Source organism: Phyllopteryx taeniolatus, chromosome 16 (genome assembly GCF_024500385.1).
Source record: "Phyllopteryx taeniolatus isolate TA_2022b chromosome 16, UOR_Ptae_1.2, whole genome shotgun sequence".
NCBI classification, from domain to species: Eukaryota; Metazoa; Chordata; class Actinopteri; order Syngnathiformes; family Syngnathidae; genus Phyllopteryx; species Phyllopteryx taeniolatus.
Window position 1 is genome coordinate 12,010,449 of NC_084517.1, and position 21,932 is coordinate 12,032,380.

At 39.8% G+C, this 21,932-nt stretch overlaps 1 protein-coding gene across 2 annotated transcripts in view; it reads left to right on the forward strand.

Annotated features, from left to right (window-relative positions):
* prkcbb (protein kinase C, beta b) overlaps nt 1-21,932 on the forward strand; it is an 88,243-nt gene that overhangs the window by 39,952 nt on the left and 26,359 nt on the right. For both annotated transcript variants that reach the window (XM_061749744.1, XM_061749743.1), the window contains exons 6-13: nt 4,278-4,434; nt 7,282-7,416; nt 8,482-8,578; nt 13,320-13,460; nt 16,743-16,916; nt 18,510-18,601; nt 20,846-20,908; nt 21,556-21,694. In XM_061749744.1, coding sequence (XP_061605728.1) covers nt 4,278-4,434; nt 7,282-7,416; nt 8,482-8,578; nt 13,320-13,460; nt 16,743-16,916; nt 18,510-18,601; nt 20,846-20,908; nt 21,556-21,694 — 998 coding nt within the window. The remainder of the gene's footprint in view (nt 1-4,277; nt 4,435-7,281; nt 7,417-8,481; nt 8,579-13,319; nt 13,461-16,742; nt 16,917-18,509; nt 18,602-20,845; nt 20,909-21,555; nt 21,695-21,932) is intronic.

Below are 21,932 nucleotides of genomic sequence, written 5' to 3' on the forward strand. Positions count from 1 at the left end.
ATATTAGATTTAAATGGCAACTCAGAGAGGCTGAAATCTGATTGGACAAATTCTAACAACCACATACATAAACTGGAAGCAGTGGAGCCAAGAAAAATGCTACAAAACGAATAGAATAGACTCTTGGGAATACATGAATGCAGTTTTATAGAACACATTTGGAGAAGGCCTTGCTTGCCCTGAGGACTCACCACAGCTTTATTCCTTTTCACAGTTTGCAGCGTTTTGGTGCAATATGTTTTTGCATCCACAGGGGTCAGTATGTACGCACCAGCTGCTCCCACCCTCATTGCAGCGTGGGAGCGAGCATAAAACAGCGCAGAATCGGCTGTAAGAGCACTCGAAATGGCGAAGCATCTAAACGTTGCAGACTGCTGGAGACGACTCCCACACTGAGAAATGCATTAGTGCCATCGAGCTCAAATCAAAGCAGTAGACACGAGTGCAAAGTAACACTTTATTGATCACTATTAGGTCACTCTTTTGCGTCTCTGGGAGATCAGAGATGAGAGTTAGTGGCAGAACAGCATCCGTGGAGATAGAGGGCAGTCAAGCGTTTGGCTCAAGGACGCAGTGACCAGCAGGGGAAATGCAGTCTTAAGATTGTGGCTTTGGAAGTTATTCTCAATTATTGCTGCAGCCATGACACCGGCAGAACTCACAGGCTGATAGGCTCCTAACACAATATGACATCAGAATGAATAATCAATTGCATTCTTTCAGTATTATTTTAGAACACATGCCCGCCACAACATTAGGTACAGTATATCATCTAATGACTGACTTCTCTCCAGAAATGTCTTTAGATAAAGACGTAAAGGGTTGTTCATTTTTTAATATCAATATGGTGCAGTGCACTTGTACCCCACTGAAAACTACATCTGGGTTCTCCCAAAAACAATAGAAAGCCAGAGGGAAAAAAAATCCTCTGTCCAGCCCACAGTAGTATAAATATTATACTGACATAAAATCAACTCTGGATATACACCATACATATATCTGTGAAAGGCCAATTGTGATGCTGGTTAATCATACAGAACTTCTCAGTGTAGTTTGCCAGCCCATAAGAATCCTACCAAGACTCAGAAGAGGTCTTTTCACTTCACTTGGTGGGAAATAGTTCACCACACCCACACCCACATACAATATACAGTATCGTACTGTTACTACACTCTTATCTAAACTAGATTTGAATACATGTTAGCTCACTCATACTATATTGGCAAGAAGATTTACGTACATCACACACATTAAAATAACACAAAAGTGCATAGACACATACAGACCGTGTTCTATTTACTGTAAGAGTCCTATGAGACTCTTTGGCATGCTACCCTCTTTATAGCCAGTATTTGCTGGTCACTTTAACAGGCATCATGTAATATTTATTGGCCTGCTCCGTTGAGGGTTTCATGCTGGCTATCGGGCATGTTCTGTGGTTAACCTCTGAGTTTAGTCGAACATCCTGCTTTGCCTGGATGAAACATGTTGTAATAGGCGTTATGCGAAATCATGACTTAGCTCAGTCATGATTTGCATTGATGTTCCCTGCAAAAAGTACAACTACCAATTTACAAGTACATTTTTTACTATTTTGTCAATGTAAATACAACCCAGAAACACAAAAAAGCTAGTTGCTTTATGAGACTTCTCAAACTTGTATGATTTGACCTGATCATGTAAACTTACCGCTCACCATTTATGTCCTCGCTGTACTTCTAGCAAATGATGCTACATTTATGGATCGGTATTAATTTAGACCTTAAAGTGTGCCAGTATAGATAAGAGAAGAACTTAAGCTCCCTCTAACACAAAACAATACCAATGTTTGCTCAAAAAAACAGACAAACTTAAATTGCTCTGGTCCAAAAGCATTCATCGAAATCTGAAGGAGTAAAGACTCCCTCAATTTTGAGGACTCAGGCAGCTCTTGGATGGATTGCAATCCTTTCCCCCCTTCAAGATATTACTATACACCAGTATTATATATGTATAACTGTGCTTTCTGTATTTTTCACTCATATTCTTTTGTTATTTGGACTGAAAGGGTCTAGACTATTTAATTTGTTAAGGAAGACTTCTCGGTTCTTCTAGAAGCATCCTCTCCAACCTACAACTTTTTCATTTTTAAACAAGGTGGCAAAGAAGGGAATGAATAAAAGCAGCTATTACATTCCTCACTTTAGACAAGTCATGATTGGGGGGTTCCCAACTTTTGAACATCACTGCATTGTTTTTAGCAATCCCCCTATCATTCGCATGTGTTTTCAGGCCTCCCAAGCACTGTTCTTCATTTATCAGATTTTTCACAAATCCTGTCTATTATCCATAACAAATATAGCTCAGTCATTATTTTAGGTGATTTAACTTACATGTCGATAGTCCGGCCGTCATTTGCAGATTCTTAAATGTTCTTAACTGCATAAATGTCACTCAACATGTTATTCAAACCACCCACCACACTTTTGAACTCCTTATCAGGACCGTGAAAACACATCTCCTCTATTTTAGACTTAGCAATCTCGATCACTTTTTTATATTTTAGCCTATAAATTGTTTTCAACCCAATTACATTCTGGAAGGCACCATGAGGATTTCCATCTGTCAAAGTTACAAATTTGGGTGTTATCTTTGACTCTAAGCTAAATTTTATCCCACACATTAATAATATAGTGAAAACTGGATTTTTTTTTTTCATTTTTAAAAACTTTACCAGAGTTAAACCATTTCCCTGTAGAGAAAATACAGAGCTCTAATGCACTCTTTTATCTCCAGCCACATTGATTCTTGCAACTCTCTCCTTCTGGTCTTCCCCCCAAAAAACTATTAGTAACTCACAATTACGGTACTGCAGTATTCAGCAGCCCGTCTGCTTACAAGGACCAGAAAGACAGACCACATTACACTGGTTTTAGAGGCCCCTAAATTGGCTGTGTGTTTCAAAATTGATTTTAAGATTCTGTTATTAGTTAATAAAAAACCTTGACTCCTCTGATCTAGCGGACCCTCTGATGCTTTTAGTAATACCCAGACTCTGATCCAAGACGACTAGGTGTCGTTTCAAGTCTACTGTCCACGTCCATGGAACAGCTTACCAAAGGAGCTCTGGGCTGCACAGTATTGTTTTCGAAAATGCAGCTCAAGACCTACCTTTTTAGCTTAGTTTGTCACTAATTTTGACTCATTTGTCTTTTTTATGTTTTATCCTTATTTAACCCATTTAGCATACTATTTATTTTGTGGTTACCTGGGTTTGATTGGACGTCACGTTTTTTTTCTTACTTGACTCTGAATTTATTTTTTACCTGTGTTCTAGTGTTTCCTCACTGGGGGGCTGTCAGCTAAGACAGCTGCGATCGGCTGCGGCTGTGGAGGGTGTCGCTGTGGGCACGATCTGGTCTCTGGTGAGCGGGGGTGTCTTGGTCTCAGTCTTTTGCCTGTGGTCTTGACCCCTCCGTCTGCCAAGGGCAGAGCGGTCCCTGTGCGGCACTCTCTCTTCGGCTATAAGCCGCGAGCGGTTCCTGGTGCTGACGGCCCTCCATGATGGCGGTTCCTCACTCAACTCTATGCTCAGCCATGTATCATCAGCCATATTTGTATCATGTTTTTTTAAATACTTTTACACAAGGGATGGGGATTGTGGGCTGGCCCAGGGGAGTTGGATACTGCAGGCGGGTGGGAAGGATTATTTTGGTGTCTTTAATCACCTGTTTTGTGAAAGACTTTCTGTTGCTTTTTAAGTAAGAAAAGTGCTATATACTGTAAATAAAGGTTTGATTGAATGACTGATACAGTTATTGGTCTGCATTTTATGCCACTCGATTACAAGGGCTTTCTTGATATGTACTAATGCCCACATAGTGTAGTTTTTGGTGACCAAGAGTTCAGAATTTCTGTGAGGCAAAGAATGTGGGCAAGAAAGATCAACATCTGTATCCATGGCAACGATCCCATTTTTTCTTCTCCCCAGACAATAGACAAACACAAAACAGACTATTTAATGATGTTTAATGTTGCATGTGATTACATTTGGATACTGTGACAAAAGCATCGTAAATGGTAAATGTTTTCAGCTTTCGCAAAATCAATTTGTCTAATAGAAATTGTAAATTGAAAGCGTTGTAAGTCATTTTCATGGCTGTTTTACAAAAGTGTATGTTACACAAACATTATTTTCCAAGTTTTCTTGGAATCATAAGTACTCAGTTGTTATCATCTTGATATTTTTTTTCTATTTTTCTTATTGTCACTCAATTTCTTCCTCCTTTTCCCTGCAGTTAAAGAGGCCAGGAATCTTGTCCCAATGGATCCCAACGGTCTTTCAGACCCGTACGTGAAGCTTAAACTGATCCCAGACCCTCGCAGCGAAAGTAAACAGAAGACCAAGACCATTAAGTGCTGTCTCAACCCCGTCTGGAATGAGACCTTTAAATTGTGAGGCGTTTTTTTTCTTTTTTTACACCAGCCTTGATCATATTTTATTTTATCTATTAATTAGGGCTGCTTTTCCATTTCTGCCTTTCTTCTCATCTGCTTCCATCAGTCTCTCTCAACATGATCAGTTCCTTCCTCTTTCATCTTGTGTTCCTCATTTAGTCTCTCACTCTCTCAGTGCAGTCGTTTAAAAGCATTGCATTACGCGCCACTTTCCAAGTGTATGTAACCGCTGGCGCTCAGATAACAACATCTGGCGTCTTTTATTCATAAAACCTCGCTTTTGGGGTTTTTTCCTGCTGTTGAATCCAGTTATGTACTTAATAAACCATCATCGCAACTCTGGCAGAAGAAGCCAGGCTTAAATTATGAATAATATTCGGGCATATATTTGGGTATTATTTTTGCATAACTAAGACGAAAAAAGACGACATAAACAAGATTTAATCACACATGCTGTACATGGTTTGGATGGGGTCGAAAGAATGGAATGGCTACGAGGGTGGAATATGAAATGTTGAACACCAACGCACTGTTTGACCTCCAATTTGTTCGGACAATTTTTGTCCAAGGAAATAATGTACATATACACATATATATATACACACACACACACACACACATATACATACATATATATATATATATATATATATATATATACATACATAAAAAGAATTTTTAAAAAAATGTACCGGCATTACCAGACAACTAGCAACCCTTTATTGCTCAGTGACATTTTTTTATTTATTTTTTTGTCAATGTCTTTATGTATCAAAAGTCTTCTCTGTCAATTGACTGTCTGTTGTCCTACTAAAGCGGCTCCAACTACCGGAGACAAATTCCTTGTGTGTGTTTTTGGACATACTTGGCAAATAAAGATGAGTCTGATTCAGATTCTGATATATTAGGCTTTACACGATGAGGATTTTTGGGGCCAATCACCGATCACAGAGTTTAAAAAAACGATAACCGATCACCGATCCGATCACAAGATGGAGGAATATGTCTATTTAAATGACCTGTTCATTTACTGTATATACTTGTGTACTTAATTGCTCAAAGAATTGTATTTACTATAAATAATGTATCTTTGTTCCTCTATTTGTGCCAGTGAGGCATAGTGACAGACAGAACAAATGAATGGTCTTCTATTAGATGGCAGGAAGTAAATACAGTAATTAATGTATCCACTTTTTTTTATATTTTTGTTTGTTGGTGTGCCGTGAGATTTTTCAATTGTAAAATATGTTCCTTGGCTCCATAAAGGTTGGAAATCACTGCTCTAGTCAGATCGTGTATTCTAAACAGTGCTAACTTACTGTAATTAAATTACTTCACACACACCGAAACTTTAGAGCATGATTCGACAGAACGGCGACATGTTTACATCCAACCGTTTGTGGTACCCCTAGCTTGCTAGGTTGCGAGCCGTATCGTATTAAAAGTGCGTGAACATACCTCAAGCAAGCCTTAATCGAACGTCCTCTCCTGAGCACCGGTGACCACCAACACACGTTTTTCCCCATTTTGTCCTCATAATATCGTCGGCGCGTTCCACTCTTGTTGTCGTCGCCACGGTAACGAGTGTATCCGGTCGCATTTGAGTTGACAAGATAAAGCCCAATGATCATAAAAATTGTATTGCAGTAGTCTGACTGTGCAAGCGTGAAAGAGCAAATTTGTCTTGTAGTCTGATATTACGTGTTGTCTGTCTCAGATGTGTTGTCTGTTCCACATCACCGACCTGTTTTTTTAAAATTATGATTATTCTTTTAAATAACTTTATTGACCGTCAGATATTTACAGGACAACGCCAAAAGACACGACAAGGCTAAAAATAAACTAGCTTTTGGATTCAAATATACTGTGCATGATGGCGACGTGAAGTAAATGTCTTTTGCGGAGCTGATCAATGATGTCATTGATCGGATCGGCGAATTAAAGCCGATCATCATAAAATGCTAATTATCAGCTGATACCGATAAGGCCGATAAAATCGGTGGAAAGTCTAATATATATATATATATATATATATATATATATATATATATATACATACATATATATATATATATATATATACATACATATATATATATATATATATATATATATTATCCTTCGTAGTCATTTCATATTTTGATCATATTACCTTATTACTACCTGATGGCCCTTTAATAGGCGGAAACTCCACTGTCACCTTTCACAGTAAACTGCGAAGAGATGAAAAAGTGCATCCCAATACATCCATCCATCCATTTTCTGAGCCGCTTCTCCTCACTTGGGTCGCGGGCCATCCCAATACAGTGTAACCTCAAAGTCAAGCATAGACGCTGGGTGATTTTCAAGTTGTTCTCATTTCAAACAATTTTCTCATTGGAAATAATGAAAATATATATATATATATACAATTATCATTATTTATTTATTTATTTTCTCCTCTGAAATCCCAACTTTTGTTCTTAGTTTTGGGGGATTTACTCCCTTGATGCTCACTAAACTGAGCTCTCATTAGTTACACTGACATCATGATAATTTGAGGTGTTGTGTGATATCTTGCATGACTGCGATTTAAACGTCCAAGTTTAGTGCAATTTCAGGGTAAAATTTTCCCCAACATATGGCTATTCTTAATGTAGATATCTTTGTGCCCGCACAACAAACATGACAAACATTTTGTCGCAGTGGCATAAACAAACAGACTCGCAAGGTGAGAAGAATACCAACTGCAAGCCAAATGTGGAGTAAGTCTTGGCAAATATCAGTGTAGGATTTGGATCAGGGCCACTAAACGAGATGAGAGTACCCTTGATCCTTGTCTGATGGGCATTGTTTCTCTTTCAGCCACCTGAAGGAGTGCGATAAGGACCGTCGTCTTTCTGTGGAGGTCTGGGATTGGGACCTGACCAGCCGCAATGACTTCATGGGATCGCTGTCGTTTGGCATCTCGGAGCTGCAAAAACAGGGAGTGGACGAATGGTGAGATGGAAGAGGAGGAGGAGGTGGGAGAGTGAAGGTGCCCTTGTTCATTAGTGCACTGTTGGAGAACTACTTTGGTTTGGGCTTCTTATTGTGGTGACACCCAGTGCCAAAACATCTTCCCTCTGCCACTTTATTGCTTGTTTTCCCTCCTCCATGTTCACGCTCACCCATTCTAACATCTTTCTATCCTTCTTTTCATCCCTTCTTTCTGCTGACACTCGTGTCAGGGCTTTTAATGAAATGCCAGAATTTGAGACAAAATGGTGGTATAGAGATGCTGTAGCCAGCCATGAACATAACATCTGCAATTGCACGCTAAAATTCACTTTCTCTTTATTATTGTCCTCTATGGGAGGTATCTTTTAAAGAGCTGAACCTTTGACAAACAACCATTCCCAATCACATTCTCATAACGAGTGGGAACTAAACCCAAGCCAGGCGAGTGAACCAGTACACCGTCATCACTTGTTTTAATGCAGTAAAACTGATTCATCTGAATAACCTTCAGTTGATTTTGTTGTGTTTGGAAACACATAAGTTTTCACCAGTGAGTCACTAGAAGAAAAAAAAAATCTTTCAGCTCATTTTGGTGGTTTTCTGACACCTATGTTAAAGTGAATGAGTAAGTACTAAAAAGACTGACATTCCACCAGTAGATGAAAGTGAAAAAAATAAAATGGTGTGTAAATAATTCAAGACCTATATTAAAATTATATTACAATAGCTAAGGTCATAGCATTAAAATCCTCCACAGTGTAATTGACTATGAATGTAGAGGTTACGTGGTGAATTCTGAGGAGTCAAACGTGGCATCAGTAATGGACTAAATGTGAAATTGTCTTCTATCGATTGTGTGAAATGAGAAGCGTCTTCACTCCTCTGTCAGGCTTTGCAAGATTACCATGAAGGAGAGGGAATTGCTAAATAATGAGCCGATCATTCTTTCACACTTTTAAATTGGCGTACTAACTGTCGGCAGCCTAGGCTAATGGCTGCAGTTAATGTCTAAATTGTATAAACTAATTGGGAATTGATTTAAGTGGAAATATGCTCTGTCCTCAGGTTTAAGATGCTCTCCCAGGAGGAAGGCGAGTACTTCAACGTTCCTGTTCCGCCAGAGGGGGAGGAGGGCAATGAGGAGCTAAGGCAGAAATTTGAGGTGCACCTCTTTACTATAGCTGTGTGTCCTGGTGTGTGCGTGTTTGACAGTCTCTAGGAGAGCTGTTAGCATTTGGCAGGCACGCACTTACCATCCAGTCTGGCACACTGCAGGGGTGTGTTTGTGTGTGTGCTTGTGTGTGTGCATGAATCTGTGTGTAATGTGCGAGTCTGATCACAAGGCCCTCTTATTAACACATTTGGCACAAGACTTGGTCTTCCTCCTCTCAGCCTTGCTGACACTGACTCCTAAATGTCACATAGTCACTGTGAAGTCTGTTGATCTCACAGTGAAGAAATCATGCCAGGGCGCAGTCTTCACAGTCTTTGTGGGTTTTTGAATGCGTGCAATAAGATCAATGCCTTTTTGGGACAGCAAAGTCATAAAAATCGGTCATCCAAACTGTTTCAGCCTCAGACCCGCTGGGCATGGAGCGTTCCGGCCGAACACAACTGAACTGGACAATCACAACAACAAAAAACAAACAAACAAACAAAAATTAAAAAAACAGTCTGGGACTCACACCCGCATGCAACAGCAAAGTCATAAAAATCGGTCATCCAAACTGTTTCAGCCTCAGACCCGCTGCGCATGGAGCGTTGCGGCCGAACACAACTGAACTGGACAATTACAAAAAAACAAAACAAACAAACAAACAAAAATAAAAAAAACAGTCTGGGACTCACACCCGCATGCGACAGCAAAGTCATAAAAATCGCTCATCCAAACTGTTGCAGCCTCAGACCCGCTGCGCATGGAGCGTTGCGGCCGAACTCAACTGAACTGGACAATCACAAAAAACAAAAACAAACAAACAAACAAAAATTTAAAAAAACAGTCTGGGACTCACACCCGCATGCGACAGCAAAGTCATAAAAATCGGTCATCCAAACTGTTGCAGCCTCAGACCCGCTGCGCATGGAGAGTTGCGGCCGAACACAACTGAACTGGACAATCGTAAAAAAACAAACAAACAAAAATAAAAAAAACAGTCTGGGACTCACACCCGCATGCTAGGCGATTGACACTTAAAGACATAACCCACTCGCTCCAACAGAAAAACTGTGACCCCGCAGGCACCACATATACTACTGTTATTTGTTAGTGAACCACAAACAATGTGCAGTTGTGCGATTGTCAAGTAAGAAGTAGATAGCCATTATTAAAATAATACAATGAGAGAAATTGGCCGAGAAATAAAGAAGAGAATGGATATTTGAGAGGCTGTTGGCAATTATCGCCCCATTTATAAACCACTTTGGTGACAGACTCTCCACACTTTGCTTTTTAGCCACAGGTACATCTGAAATTACACATACACACACACAATCGAATGAGATCCACTACAAGAACTGTATCAACAAATCTGTTATGTAAAGCTATATTGATAATCAGTTTTAAATGTCTTGATTTAACAATGTGTACTGTTAATAGTTGTCGTCGTAGTTTGCACTGATGTCTTATTTATTTTAAAAATCCTGATTTGGCGAACAATTCTGTCCCAATCCTGTAAGTGGCAGTAATGCACTTTACAAAGTAAAGTAGTAACTGCCACACACAGTAAGATTTTTTGTTTGTTTGTTTTTTTGTCGTTTTTTTGCAAAACTATTGAACAAGCAATCATAAAAATGACATCGTCATGCAATGCTTGGTATAGGTAATTAGAGTAATTATTAAAAATAATCCCTCTCTCATAACGTCAATCAACACGCATTATTTTCTTTGTAAAGGCAAATTATTTTATTAGATAACATTAGACCATGTACATAATTTTGTTGTTGTTGATGCTACCAAATGAGTAACGTAGTGTGCGTAGGCTTTACAAAACTGTGGCCTGTATTAGAATTTCACTTGCCATCTAGTGTTAGCCAAACATGGTATGGCAAATCCAACATCTAAAATGAAATTATTTATGCTCCTCGCTGTCCCATATTCAGGGATGCTGCCACACACACAGCACCTTAATTATTATTACAGAATTATCCAGCATTTAAGCTTGGCTAATAAATTTATCTGACTGATTCATCGCTGAACCAGCTCATCGCATGCCACACATCACAGTGGTCCGTTATGTGCATTCTGAAATCATAATAAATGATGAAGCTGGATTTTCATCTACTATTCTTCATCTGTTTTGGTGGGCCACCCAAGTACAACCAACAGTACTGCATGGGAAAGCACAAAGTACATCAAATTGCTGGAGTACTCTTATCAGCCTGTTCAATTATGGATCAGATAGTGTTTCCTCTTCTCGCAGGCCATTTTGATTCATGGAGAGCAGCTTCCTAGCCATTAATTTGTCATCCTATACACTAGGCTTTACACGATCAGGATTTTTGGGGCCGATCAGCGAGTTTAAAAAAACGACCACCGATCCGATCACAAGATGGAGGAATGTGTCTATTTAAATGACCTGTGCACGGCCGAAATGTTCATTTATTTATTTATTTTAATAACTTTATTGGCCGTCAGATATTTACAGTACTACGTCAAAAGACACGCGACAAGGCTAAAAATATACTAGCTTTTGGATCAAAATATACTGTGCACGCGGCGACGCGGAGTAAATGTCGTTTGCAGAACCGATCAATGACTTATGACATTAAAGCCAATCAGCCGATCAGCATAAAATGCTAAATATCGGCCGATACCGATCAGCTCGATAAAATCGGTGTAAAGTCTACTATACACTATGTTCTGTGCATGCTTTATTTCAGAAGAGCTCTGTGAAGTCATGACTGTGTGTTATTAGAGCTTTCCGCCTGATCACTGTACATTTCCTCCATGTCTCGTTGCTTCGCCTTCTGTTCCCTCTCCTCATTATGTTTTTCCTCTAACTCTTTTGCTTTTACTTTTGTCCTCATTGCCCTCCTGCGAGCTTCTGTCTCTTTATCTGTTTTTCTTTCACTCAGTCTCGTGAAGGTCACGGTCCTCGGACACAATGTGAGAGACATAACCAGGCAGGGAGATATTTCCCACACACACAGTTGCACTCATTCCCAAGTGTGACACAGGGAGGGGCGAATTGTTGCACTTTGCTGTGATTGTATTATGTCTGCATTTACTTGCAAATTTTTAATAATCACTATGAAAAAGCTGTCTGACACGCCTTGGTCACTTCATTAGGTACAATTGAACGGCTGAATGAGATCTAATTCAAGAGCTGCCGGTACGCTGTCAATTTTGAATGAGATAAGATAGGTAGATGGAGACAAAAGTCATATTGATGCACTTTTTCAACTAATGTTAATCTGCTTAACTTGTCAGTGATTCACAAGGACATCACTTGTTTTCTGACAATTTTTCTAATTAGAAACCCATTTTAAAGTCAACCACCCAAAGCAATAAGCAATGACAACATAAAAATATTGTTTACAAATTGATTGTGTTTTGTAATTGTGAAATTCATTGAATAAGAAAGCCTTTCCCTAACTTGGAGTTCAAGCCCAAAACAGGTTCCAAATCAGTTTGTATTGGGTCTCACTAAAAATGACAGTAAAACATTTTAAGTCATTTTATTGATGATCAGTGAGACACCAAATATCTTGGTAAGGGCCCTTTTGATTTCTATTGCTGTAATGTTGTCTGTTGTGTGAAAAACATTGGCAAACATTGCACTACGGTACAGGACATCAACAAAAACAAATCAATACTTTGACTTGGGACTGTATAAGTAGAATTAATCTCTAAAGGCTTTGGGAGTGATCCAGTCAGCTTTTTTGTGCTGCTTGTTAACGTGTGTTGGGCTGGTTCAGTTTTTCTTTGGTATTGGTGTCACAACAGATGATGACTGATAGAGCCTTTTATCCATTGAATAGTCGGGATATGTGAGGTGGTTCACATAATACAAGCAGACGTCACTGTTTGAGATACTGCACCACAGAAATACAGTAACTTAACCTACCCAGGCTAGAAGAAGTGAAGAAATCAGTGTGGATCAGCAATTTAGCATAAAATAGGGGACAATGTGCTCATCCTGCACCTTCATTTCTGAGTGTGCAGGCATTTTTGTTCAAGTCCAGTGCCCTTGTTAAAATTGAAGTATGGTCATACAAAATGTAAAATAATATATGAATCATACATTTTTGTAACCAAGATGATGTTGCACGAGAGCATGCCAAGGTCAAGACAGAATCCATTCAGGGAGAGAGAGGGTTAGAAAATGAAATAGACGAGAGTAGATGGTTATGCATAAGGGGTTATGCATCTACAGTACATGGAGAATAAATTATTGGCCACTCTATAAAGAATAAGAATTCTTGAGACAGATGGTCCAAGTATCTCCAAGTAAAGAGTGATAGAGGCAAGAGGAGTAACAAGGGAAGCAAACCAAGCCAAATGGAAGGGCTCGATATACAGATGTTATTTCTTCTTACACGACAGATAAAGTGCCCGCACACAGTCAAATTAGAAAATTGGTTTAAAATACTCCTCTTTACTCAATTTGTACTTGTCCTGTGCTTTTCAATAGTGACGAATTGTTTGATGTCAGCAAAAGGTCTGTGTTTTCCATGGTGTTTTAGTGGAATTTTTAAGGTAGTGTTAAATAAATTGCATCTCTAGTCCAGAAAGAAGTTTTTCGTCCTCCAACAAATATTGTCAAATAGCTGCTGTTAGTGACTGCCTCATTCAAATAATCTTTTAATGAGTTATGTTTATCCTCTTAAAGACTGTAGTGTCTTTAAATGTCAGGACAGTCTGGAAAATCATGGTCTTACATTTCTCTCTCTTCCTGATCCAGAGGGCGAAGATTGGTCCGAGTAAGAACACTGAAGGCAAATCTGCCAATGCCGCCCGCTTCGACTCCAATGGCAACCAAGATCGCATGAAGCTGTCTGATTTCAACTTCCTAATGGTGCTGGGAAAGGGCAGCTTCGGCAAGGTGAGGTATCTTTGCGCATCTCTATCATGGTAGATGTAGTTCACGGAGGGTTTGGCATACAATTTCTGTTGAAGTTCATTCCAAAGGGGTTGCAGTCAGCACACTCAAGTTCTTCCACACCAAACTATTCCAAGTGAGCCTTTGTAAACCTTACTTTATGCCAGCGGTGGGAATTTACAAAGTACAAATTCTTTTTCATAGTATCTTTACATGAGTATTTGTTTTTCTGATAACATTTTACTTTTAGTCCTAGTACAGCGTACTAGTTACTACTACTTGCTACCTTTGCTTGATACACTGGGGTACAGCATACCCAACAAAATGGTCCAAACTGTTTTGGTAAAATAAAGAATTAAGATTAATGAATAACTAAGAGAACAACCTCTGGTTAATTCTATAATTGACTGAGGGATCTTGTGAGTTTTCGTCTACTGTATATGGCGTCAAAGCTCCATATGCAAAGAGTTTTAAGAGTAGAAAGTGAAGTTAATTCAGATTAACAGAAGGTCTAAGATAGACATCCAAAGAATCAATCAAGATGAAGCGCAGGTAGACAAAGATGAATGAAGGGAAAGAGACAAAGATGATGTGACAAGTGCTGAGCGATGAAAGCAGCGAGACAGATGGTGCATGGTTGACGTGAATGAATTTAAAGTGGGAGTCTATAAAAACAGACTGAATGAAGCGACGTGAGTGAGCAAGCACAGGGACACCTTAGTAAGGTGCCAGTTGACGTGAATGAATGAGAATCAAGGCAAGAAAGCACAACAGAGAGAGAGAGAGAGAGAGAGAGAGAGAGAAGTCACGAGGGAGCAAGGACAACCAAAGCAGCAGGGACATGAGAGAGGGACAATTGACTGTGTTTTAGACCTTGGATGCTTGTTTCCATGGCAACAGGCACCACTGTGCTGTATCAGTGCTGAAAGCCGAGTTGAGGGTCTGCCATTGCTGGAATGCCAGACATGCATCAAGCACAAACACTTGCATGGATTCATGAGAGACACAATATGTGCCACCTCAGACGAAGCGAACACACAGATACACACACACAGAGACACACACTCATTTACCAGGCAAACTGGGGACTGACATTCTACACTGCTGAGCAGGGGATTTGGGTTTGTGGTTATTTTTAAATGGAAAAAGAAATAGAAATACACACTAAATACACATTAGGTACGCTGCACAGTGTGGTCCAATACGAGAAGTGCATAAAGTAATTCTGATAAAACTCGTTAGTTTTGATAGACACTGTCAGAGAGGTGTGAATGTTTAATGTGTAAATATGTTCAATGATTGTCGTTGTAGTCTGCAGTCGTGTACAACAATACCATATTTAGCTACTGTATATGAGAGGGTTAAAATATTAGGAATGGCTCTCATTATCACTGCAGATTCCAAGTTCAATATTAAACATACAGTTTTGTTAAATTAACACTAATAATTATCTTTGTAAAGCAGAGTTTTTGTTTGTGCCAATTAACATCCTACTGTGTGTGTGCATTACATTTTTCTTGTAAATACTGTATATATTATACTCTATTCAGATTATACATTACTGCATTTTTTTAAGTGCAGAAATACTGTTATTCAGTATTAAACAGTGGTGGGACTCAAATTATTTTATGGGACAATGTTCTAATAAAATGATGTTGTCAACACATGCTCGCAATCAGTAAGTCCCTCCCTGATTTAGACAGGAGGATATTATCAGACCTGGCAGTTCAGACTAATGCAACACGGCGCTGTGTGTTATAACATATTGCACTATGATGCACTGCAGCGTAGTGCAGTAAATTGTGGTTTTCGCCGGCTTTGCCTGGGTGCATCCACCGTGCAAGGTCAGCAGGGCGAACACTGAATGTGGCATCATTTACGACACGTGACAGTTTATCTCCCCAGGACCGCCTTTCTGTCAAATGACCCTGAACAACTTTATTGGATAAAACAGCGTTGCCACTATCGTAACACGCTTTCCATTCAGTGTTGAGTTTGTGACTGATACTCGAACCACATGACGATGATTTAAGACGCTGCAGTGGGAACCTGAAATATGAGCCTCAAGCACAATTCATGGCATCAAATGAATGTGTAAAAGTCAAATTGTTGCAGCAATGGTCCTGCTCTGTTTTTCTATCTAAGGAACAATCGTTTTGTGATATATTTGTGGCGATATCCTTGTCCTTGTGGCGGCCTCAAATCAGCTTCAGGCCAGATGGTGTTTGCCCTCTTTCATCTTTGAAGAGTCCCGCTGACACCAGATTGGAACGCACGTGAACGCGCTCTTTGCTTTTGTCATATCACCTGCACATTTTCAAAGTTAAACGGGGATCTGAACTTTTATGCTAAAGATCATACACTGCATATTCTTGAACTGTGGCCACCCTCTACCCTCACACACACATATACACACACACACACACATACTTACACACACACACTGCTAGTGTGTCCATCTGTGCAGTACTCCCTGTAGGATCCAAACCCTAATAAACCCTCTATATTATCATACCTGAATATTTATAAGGCATAAACAGCAAATCTGCTAATTCTGTGATCTCATAGGTATCATGAAGTACCAAGTGGGTGAAAAGTCACTTGTAGTTTCCTAGAAGTAAAGAATTTTAATTACATTAAACTTTGCTTTGCTTGCATTTTTACTTTTCAATGCTTATGCACGCAACAAACATTAAAAGCCTTAAAATGAAAAAAACAAAAACAAACAAACAATAGGATTAAAGACCCTCTATTGAGGTTCCAAAACTCAATTAGCCTTTGAAACTCTGTGGTGTCTTTAATATTCTTCCTTTAAAGATAAAACATGTTCATGCTCATATTGGTTTTAGACTGATAAGTGGGAGAGTTTTAAAGGAATAGCTTTAGACTGTAAATGCTGATAATGCAGTTTAAGCTGTCCTCGATTTGGGAGACTCTTTCTGAATCCCCTGCTCAGCGTTTAGCGTAGAGTACGGTCATTTTGATGTTAGTTTACATTCATATTATGATTTGCACAATGAGTTGAGCTAAATATACTACCACATTTGGCCCACTACATACACTCTCGGATCTGTAGATGTGCTACAAGGACAAAGATAATGAAAAGGAGAGAGGATACAATTTTGTAAACCATATATTTTCGGGTGTTTTTGTATATTGCGGAAACATTTGTGTCCGGTGTAACCTCCTCCAGTTATAAACTGAAATAACTCTACTTGATATTTATTAGCAAAGCCGTTCTGTTTCAACACATCGCTGCATCTGTGTGTCGTCTTCTCTCTTCAGGTGATGCTTGCAGAGCGTAAAGGGACGGAAGATCTGTACGCAATCAAGATCCTGAAGAAGGATGTGGTGATCCAGGATGATGACGTGGAGTGCACCATGGTGGAGAAGAGGGTGTTAGCGCTGTCGGGAAAGCCACCCTTCTTAACACAGTTGCACTCCACATTCCAGACAATGGTCGGTTGTCTCGGAGGTTTTATTTTGTTAACATGTTGCATTTTTTTGGGTGGGGCTGGGGGTGTTTTAATGCGAATGGGGAATAATTCAGTAAAACAGTTCAGTATCACATTATAACGTGATACATTTCATGTTTTAGCATGCTAAGGTTTCAAGGTTTAGCATGATAAATTTCACGTATTTAACAAGTTATTACATTAAAACGTGTTAAGTTTGACTTCGGCATTCGGCTAAACATGACGAAGCAATTCCTTCTGGTTCAGGTCATGGCAGAGCCCTTTGATTGTATGTATGTCTTCTTTTTAAATGTTAAATCTTTTTAGTTATATGACTAGTAACTTTGATTTATAAGACACAAAAAAATGACATGTATGGGCTCCGCCATTGACCTAAACCGGAAGGAATGGGTTCATTTTGTTTTGCTGAATGCGAAAGTGAAGCTCATTATATTAGAACCTAACCTAACGTCACTTATCACATTAAAATGTGGACTTTTAGACATTATAACATCATCCTGAACTTATCACATTAAAATGGGACATTTATCAATTAAAACATGAAATTTATAACGTGATACTGAACTTTTCTTTTTTTCCTGGTGTGGCAGTAATACGCTTCCATAGTATAAAGCTTGAAGGCTGTTTCACAAAATAATACAGGTACCAAAAAGTAAAGGCATTTTCTTTCTTTCTTTATTTTCTTCTGTGGTGGTTTTCATCTTGTCCTAGTGAAATGAAGCATTACTAGGCACCCAGTGGCACCGCCGGTGGACTCTGACGTCTTTAAATGTGTCTCACAGCTGTAATACACAAGCACGATCCACGGTGGAGTTGTGCTTATCTTGTGACGTATAATCCATAATATTGCACTAAAGATGAGTCAACAGAGGAGTAAATATAGCTCAGGAACGCTCTGCTCAACTCCGAGAGCATGTCATTGATGTCTATGTGCTTAATATATGTGCGCAGACTTTCATATGTGTATTGATTAGGAAGAATAATGTGCTTGCAAGTGCTCTTGCGGTTGTTGTTCAAGGCAAATCAAGTTGACACACACATACACACACACACACGGCAGAAGGGAGTGTGTTAATCCTCCGCAGCACTAATTCTTCACGCAGCAGACTGCTTGCCTACATATGGTACTTATGCACTTCTCACACACTCATATTTATTGTCAACTGTAATGTGTAGTCGTATATTTTGCTCATCCAAGCGCTGTAGAAAAACATGCACACAATAAGCTCACGGTGCACAAAAATGAGATTTAGGCGAGCATAGGGAACACACACACACACACACAACCAAATGGAGACACACGAAAGCCCCAAACTCTACCCCACAAACAGGAATCTTTATTGGCAATTTCTGTTGCTAATGGAAGAGTATGGAGTCTTAAATTGATGTGATTGTAGTGCCTCAGTTGAAGAATAAGTCTTTATCTCTCAAATTTTGCTGCCAGTGTCATCCTCCTTTTCTCATATCTACGATTTGACCCATCACTCACGATTGTCCTTTCTCATGATACTTTTTCCAGTTATCCCGTTCCCTTTTTGACCTTCCTTTCTCCGTCCTCGCTGCTTTCTCACGACAGGACCGCTTGTACTTTGTCATGGAGTACATCAATGGTGGAGATCTCATGTATCAGATTCAGCAGGTCGGCAAGTTCAAGGAGCCGCATGCTGTGTGAGTAGACACAGGCACGCACTGATGCAAAAAGATTGACTCATGCATACTTTCACTATGTTTTAAACATCATCCTGAATAGGCCATCCTCAGGGATGAGAACCCCTATTAAAGCCTGGGGGTGAAATATTTTGTTCTCCCCCAATGAGCATCACCGCTATGAAAAAGTTCAAAGAAATGAGTGTATCCAGCAGCTCCAGCCTGAGCTAGAGCACCTCCAAAAAGACAGGAAATAATTAATGTGGCTGGAGAGATCTGTGATGTCAAGTCGAACCCAACACGCTGACATATTTAACAAGCTGGCTGTCAGAGAAGCGAAGAGCCATGTAGGAGTGTGCCCTTCATGTGCTTTGTTGCAAAGTAGTTTCTTAGGGCCTGATTGTACTTAAGGTTTTTGTGTGCAAAAACCGGGTTGTTCACGCAAACAGATGTGGACGCTGATCTACTAACCTGGCTCACACAGAATTGCATCTGCCAAACGCTAAATTGCCGCCCAGTTTATTTTGCGTGTTGTAGAATCTGAATTAAGCACGTGCAATGTAATTTATCAAACCTGAAAAGAAATGTGACGGCTAGTTTTCCATCTTTAAATACCGCGTCTGTCAGGCAGGTCCAAACAGCAGCGCTGTGGGTAGCCATGCCGAGTAGGCGCAGACAAAATGAGTCGACGGGGAGAACGAATCTTTTCGACTCGCGTGAACATTTTTGAAATGCTAAAAACAAAAATTATTTGGACATATCGTCTATTCAGCAATGCAGTTTTGGAGCTTCTGAATGATATCATGGCTGACTTGGATGCAGTCACATATGACAAAACTCCTTTCAACTCATTGGTGGTGGTGGGGGTTGGCTGAGTCCAGGAGGCTCAAAGGTTCACTATGATCCGGACTGCGGTTTACCACCAATGCCAGTCAGTCCCCTCCTCCCCATCCCGTTCCATTTTGATGCTGTTCCTCACATTTCTCACATTCTGCCAGTCTTTATATGGACACCGGGCAGCTTTGGAACACCTTCGTGGCTCTGGCATTGTTGAATGAAGCACGGCTCCAGAGTCAGCGTCAGCATGGGGGGGCACATACTCCCACTCGATAAATGTTTGATATTAGTTTTCTGTCAACAACTAATTGACTAATACAACTATTTTACCAAAATATGCAAAAGGGCCCGTTATTCACAGGCACACTGCTCAGTGTGCTTGTGCCCGCTTGCGCTTTCTTTATGTTGCTCTCTCAGTATCTCTCTCACTCTCTCACACAGAATACACATACTGCATTTAGTGTTATAAACAGATGTGCCACAGCAGGCATTGTAGGTAAATGGAACACGTGGCTTAGCTTTAGAAAAGTCGTAGTGGGGGAGAGAGAGGCCAAAGAATGTGTTTCCCTCCCCACTGCGTACCGCCTCCAAGTTTTGATGTACAGTTTGTAATAGGGCGTCTATTACATACTGTCAGCGTTAGTTGTCTTCACCACATTTCCCTACAGCCGACTAGGTTTTTCATCTGCATTGTGACTGTCGTGGCAAATGTTTTGACCGTTTAAAAAAAAAAATAATTCACCGGCATGCACGACAGTCAGGGACTGTCACGATTGCCCATGCCGTCCCCTCGCATTGTCTCACGACAATCCTGTTTTATTCACAGTGGCCTGCCTGGCCTAAATCACACGCAACACGCCCACCAACAGCGTGCGCAATCTGTTAGTGTGAACGTGCAGTTCTGTTTCACTATTTGGGATCTTAGTAAATCAGGCCCTTTGTCTCTGGCAGAAGGTTTTGATGGCTGAAGGGCAAGAATGTGGCATGGAAGGGCTTTAATGGCTTCTCTTTTGTCAACAGACAGTATTTGGCTCTATCGTGCCTTAAACCTTATGCATGTTTTCATTAGAAAGGATAAGGTCACATTAGTTATGTGCGACAGGCGGTGGCCCTCCGGGTATCATTCTGTTCACAGATTAAGTACTAAATAGGCTGTGCATATTCGTCACCACTTTGCACACACTCAAAATGCCTCCTGACGTTTTTCACAAGCACATTACCGACAAGATGTCGATTGTGCACGGCCTGAGAAAATACCCCCTCATATGTGGTCGACTGCATGGTCAGTGTTTCCAGACTGTTGATCTTATCAGCTCGCCTTGAAGAGACCGCGCTGACCTTTCTACAGACATACACATGCACACACCCTGTCCTTTCCTTCAGCCGCTTCCTAATTACGGCTGTTTTCTGTTGTGTGTTCATTTATAGATTCTACGCGGCAGAGATTGCCATCGGGTTGTTCTTCCTGCATCAAAAGGGCATCATCTACAGGTAATGTCCATAGCACAAGACAAGAAATCAATAATATTTACACTGCCCCGTGTAGACTCACAGGCCACAACATTAGGTAAAACCAATCGCAACCACCCTCAGAACAATTCTCAAGACAAGTTACACCAAGGTGGGCAAACATTTTTGCTAAAGGGTCACATTTGATTTTTAAATGAGACAAATGATTTGTAGATTTGGTTAAACAAAAATATTTATTAAAATATGCATGTATCATTTTTAAATATTGTTTATTTGAAAAATAAAATACTTTATTTCAAAATGTTATTTAGAATTTATTTACTTATTTGTATACCATTTTCTTTTTATAAAATAAAATATAATAAATGTAAATGTATCTTTATTTTACTAATAATTGTCAACTATTTTATTATATAATTGAATTAAAAATGTATAAATACATTTTAACTAAACAATTTTAAGGGGGGAAAACTGATTTCTGTGACTGATTTTAACAGTGAAATAGTAGCAGAGCTTCATCCAGATTCTGGATTTCTTCTGCAAATTGAATTCTCTATGTCTGTAAATGATTGTAATACCCGTGTGTTAACTGGAATCCCCCGGTAGTGGTTTTAAGTTATTAAGCACTTATTAAATGTGTTCCTGCTGTATTCTTAATTTCAACATAGAGACCTCAAACTGGACAATGTGATGCTGGACTGTGAGGGCCACATTAAAGTAGCTGACTTTGGCATGTGTAAAGAGAATATGAATGATGGCGTGACCACCAAGACCTTCTGTGGAACACCTGACTACATAGCACCAGAGGTAGACTGTAATTCTGCGTGCTGGATGTAGGCCTTAAAGGTCCCATATTTTACCAAACCAACTTTTTCTAGTATTACGGATGTTATATTGGCTCTATGGTACGTCAGTAAACATGTGAAATATGCATTTTCATTGTCCATGCAGTCAGTCAGACGTTTTTCTGCCGAGAGGCCTGAAATCAGGTCATTCGAATTTCTCAAGCTTATCTACGTCACTAGCGAATATCTCCGCCTACCTC